A 4791-nucleotide genomic window follows, 5' to 3' on the forward strand; every position below is an offset into this window, starting at 1 on the left:
AGGAAAAATAAAGCGTGATATTTTGAAGAGGATAGGAAAGAACTGGAAGGATTCAAGGCACCACTTGTTTCATAGGTGTTACAAACAAGTAAAGACTTATGAGAAAAATCTTCAGCATCACCCGAAAGGAATAGACAAAAATGATTGGAAAAAGTTCGTTAACTATCGCCTGAATGAAGAAACGCAGGTAAGCCTTGGAATATTTTATTATTTCCACATAAAAAAACATGTGTATACATAGTAGTAAACTTACATTTGATATTCATCATATCTTTCTTATTTGCATTTGTTTTGTTACTTGTTCGTAGAAAAAGTGTAAACAGAATACTTTAAATCGGAGCAAGCAAGTTTACACACATAGTGGGGGCTCCAAAACCTTGGCACGAAAAAAAGACGAAGTGGTAATAAGTCATCATTTGGATTAAGATTTTGATTAAGCTTCTTGAAAAATGTTGTTGTTTACTAAATTGTGTCAATATCAACGATATAGGAGAGAGAGCAAGGAAGGCCCGTGGGTAGAGGGGAGTTATTTATCATGACTCATAAGAAAAGAGATGGCTCATATATCCACCCCGATGCGCGTGTTGTTAGTGTAAGTCATGTTTGAAAATTTGAAGCAATATATAGATTACTGTATATATGGTGCTACTGTTAACTTCTTCCTTTCCAATGATGTATATTTGTAGGAAGCAATTGCGAATGTTGAGAGGCAGGATGGATCCTCTATGCACCTTTCACAGAATGACTCGCTAGCACAAGTTCTCAGAAAGGAGCACCCAGGACGAGTTCGTGCCCTAGGTGCTGGACCATGTCCCACCCAGGTCTTTGGTAATGCTGCTGGACAACCGTCGGGTTCTGCAGAGTCCAATGCAGAGGATAAGAGGATGATTGCAGAATTGATGGCTAAGTTAGAAGAAGAGCGGGCGAAGAGACAGTCAGTACATAAGGTCTTGGGATATGTAGTCCAACAGTTAGGAGGCAATTTGTCAGTTGAGATTGCTGAAGAGCTGGCTTTTGTGGGCGATACACCAGACTCGTCATGCGCAGGGCCATCTTCATCTGGAAATCACAACCCGCAACAAAAATCTTGAATTTCAATTAATGGTTTTGGATACCTTTTACATTTAAGTTGGTTTAGTACGTTAGACTTATTTTATCGAACTTGAGCATTCTTACTTTATTTTGGACGATATTATGACAATTTCGTTATATAAGTTATGTTTGCATAACTTTAATTTGGTTTGTTATGTTAATTGAGCTGTTTTACTTGGTTTAAATTTGTTTAAATTAGTTAAAAAGTAAAAAAATTAAAGTTTAATAAACATTCTTTGTCAAAATAGGCAAAATATAGAAAATTTAAAATTTTAATGGAAAATTTGAATTTGGCGGCGGTTTTGAAACCGCCGCAAAACTAGAAAATTTTTTTTCAAGTGCGACATTTAGCGGCGGTTTGTAACCGCCGCAAATTCGATATTAACAATTATCTTTCACGTACTGCGGCGGTTAATAACCGCCGCCAAACCTAAATGCCATTTTGCGGCGGTTATTCCAGCGGTTGACTAAAACCGCCGCAATCTGTTTTGCCGCGCCCTATCTTCCGGCGGTCCCAGAAACCGCCGCAAAATGTTTTGCGGCGGTTCAAAACCGCCGCTAAACGGCTACAGGAACCGCCGCTAAATGGCGTTTTTGTTGTAGTGACATAAGATTACGTCAAGAAAACTTAACCACAAACACTAACCGTTGTCTCTTCAGTACCGGCATTAGTTCCGGCATCTTTCGGGGGTTCCCGTATAATGTTGTACCTTAGTTTTCTAGGCATCCTTAAAAACCTGTATATAAAACAATATTAGTAGACAAATTATATTAATATTAGATAGTGTTCTTACCTACAATTCCACATATATAGATAGAATTAATATTTACTGTATACAGTATTTCCTACTTTTGTTCTATATATGGAGCCAAACGAGGCAGAAGACCAAAAGTGAAGAAACAACCTCAAATAATAAATTATGAAAGAATGTAAGAAGCATAGTATTAAGAAAAGAATAATGGAGAAATATTAATGCAACTAATTTTAAATTATTTACTATATCAACAGTCATCAGACCTTAGTCATAATGTGAGAGAACAGACTCAAGTAATCTAAACTAACAAATTCGGTACCCGTTAACCAATTTTTTCACATAAGTGTTATTTTTTAATTTAATAATTTAATAATATATTTTTAGTTTATATTTTTAAATATTAATACCACATCACTGACTACAACTAATATATTCTACTAAGTTTCTAAATCTGTGAGTGTTTTGAATTTTCTACTAAAACTAATATTTTAATGTACTATATATCATACATCATATATGCAGAGCTAATTCTCATATGATGCATGAAAGGCACACACGTTGGGTTTCTGTAGAAAAGAGCAAAAAGAAAGGTTGCAAATGATTATTCTATATTATCTTGGTAATCTCTTTGTATGAACCATCTCATGCCACATTGATACATCTTGCTGAATTGAATATTGTAACATTTTTCTTCCCCCTTTTTGGGACATGAGATGTTTGGATCCAAAGAAAAGATTAAACAAATCAATACAACAGCTTAATCACCCAACGAAACTACGTTTTGGCAGAGTATTAATTATCTTGCTACTTTATTCGCTAATGGAATTCATCTAATGTAGAAAAGGTTAAAAAAAAAAAAAACAAAAATATATATCACTGGAATTGAAGGGGTCACACCCTTTATTTTATTAGACAAATTTTTATTGTGCTTATAATCTTGATGTCGAAATTTCTGAACTTATCTTTTATAGTAAATTTTAAATATTAAAAAATATTTTTTTTATATTTTTTAATTTAAATATTAATTTTTATCTTTTTAATAAATTAGATATCTATATGTAGGCATCGAATACACCATTTTATTATTATCATTATTATTAAATGGGATTTGAAAGTGACACAGTTGAGAGTTGGTGTTGAAGCAAGAAAAGCATTGGAGTGGAGTGATGACAGCAACTCCTTGTGACATGATATGGCTTAATAAATAATGCAAATTAATTATTAATTATTAATTTAATAATAGATGCAAAGGTGCTTTGATGAATGCATTGAAGGAATAAAATAAAGTTATATATGCAACCCTAGATATTTATGTTGACAACCTTGAACATCTTAGCTCTGCTTGCCATTTCTGAACATCTTCAAATCTCCGTGACTCTAAATACTCAACTCATGTCTCGTTTCTTACGGAAAAACAAAACAGTTAGGCAGTATGTTTTTTTGTTGTTTTCTTTTTATGAAAATAAGAAAAATGGTTGTAAGGAACAGTTTCTACTATAATAATGTTTTGTTTGTCATCTAAATATGATTAGCTATATTTAGTTATATATCATTCAGTTTCTATTTTTTTTTTATATAGAATAGACTCGTATGGTTATTTTTACGTAAAATTGTTAATTGAAAATTGTTATATAATTTTTAATATGTCATTTAAGTAAATTATTATCTAACAGTTTAGAAGTAGCCATTTTTATAAATACAATTGTACGTTTATCTTTTTATATATTACTTTTCTATAAAAATAACACTATATACGGATGTAAGTGTAGACATAATATATAAATAACCAAAGGATATGTAAAAGTATATGCAATTTCAAAAGATTTTAGTATACTATATTTTCAATCACTAAGGAGATTTTAGGGAAAAATCAAATCAAAGAATATATGATGAGTGTTTTGAATTTCCTACTAAAACTAATATATTCTTATGTGCACATTCTCCTTCATTCTAGCCTGTTCGTGATCTTTTCCTTCAATTTCAGGCCTTGCCCACCCCTTTGTAGATTTTTTTTATTCCAAAATTCGTTTTAGCAAACAATAAATTCAAGTTACAAGAGTGAGGCACTAAGTATAATTAATTAATTCATTGACCCCCTAATACTTCTTTCCACTTTCAAAGCTAGTATCTAATCACTGTCATTTAGAATTGCTTACGGATAAGATCCCGTGTTAATGATATTAACTTGCTTGCAAAGAGTACCCAACAACACAAAAAGAAAATAAGAGGAAAACACACATTAATGAAATTTGAAGTCTTGTCCTTGCTTTAGATGTTTATATTTAATAGTAATCATGATTCATGACTTATTGTAAAAAGGGATGAGAGATAATATTAGACGAAAAAGAAAAGACATAAATAATTACTATGATATTAACAATTAACCTGTCTACGTCACTTGCAGGTAAATATTAAGATCTTGATCCACCTCTTCTCCGAACCTCTTCCCCCACAATGAAACAAGGCGCGCAGGGATGTCAAACAATGAGGACTAAGATCTCATCAAAACACAAGCACAGTAGAAACACTACATGTTTCTATAACCCTGCCACCAAAAAAAAAATACCGAAATACAAAAGCTTCCTTCTAGTAAAGTCATAGGAGAACTTAGTCATAGATGGTGAACTGAATCTAAATATGATTTAACAAGTGAGAAGAAAGAAACAGACCTTGGGTACACTCAAATCTTGTGGTTTCGTGAGGGTGCCTTGAAGTGTACACTGAGGAGTGCGCAACCCAGATTGGTTCAACCGATGAACACAAAGTTCAAATCAATCTCTTCAATACAAATTCCTCCAACTAACATGTCCTCTAACTAAACTAACTAATACATATCAAATGAGTAAATGAGTAATTTATATTGATCAGCTTAATTTCCAGAACTTATTACATATACCTTGATCTCATCTATAGTATAATATGTTATAAAAGAATAGAATTAGTA

The 4791-nt window shown here is 32.3% G+C and overlaps 1 protein-coding gene across 1 annotated transcript; it reads left to right on the forward strand.

The window, feature by feature from the left end:
• Window positions 1-535: 535 nt before the first annotated feature.
• LOC107630307 (uncharacterized) lies at window positions 536-1091 on the forward strand. The gene is made up of 2 exons (XM_021118750.2): window positions 536-592; window positions 687-1091. The coding sequence occupies exons 1-2, from the start codon at window positions 536-538 to the stop codon at window positions 1089-1091; spliced, it is 462 nt and encodes a 153-aa protein (XP_020974409.1).
• The last annotated feature ends 3700 nt before the right edge of the window (window positions 1092-4791 follow it).

This window comes from Arachis ipaensis, chromosome B3 (genome assembly GCF_059453495.1).
Source record: "Arachis ipaensis isolate K30076 ecotype BB chromosome B3, ASM5945349v1, whole genome shotgun sequence".
NCBI lineage: Eukaryota > Viridiplantae > Streptophyta > Magnoliopsida > Fabales > Fabaceae > Arachis > Arachis ipaensis.

What these genes read in the sequence shown, in the direction of transcription:
- LOC107630307 (XM_021118750.2), top strand. Translation starts at nt 536, where the DNA reads ATGACTCATAAGAAAAGAGATGGCTCATATATCCACCCCGATGCGCGT. An exon ending in CCGATGCGCGTGTTGTTAGT is followed by an intron (nt 593 to 686) that starts GTAAGTCATGTT and finishes GTATATTTGTAG; the next exon opens with GAAGCAATTGCGAATGTTGA.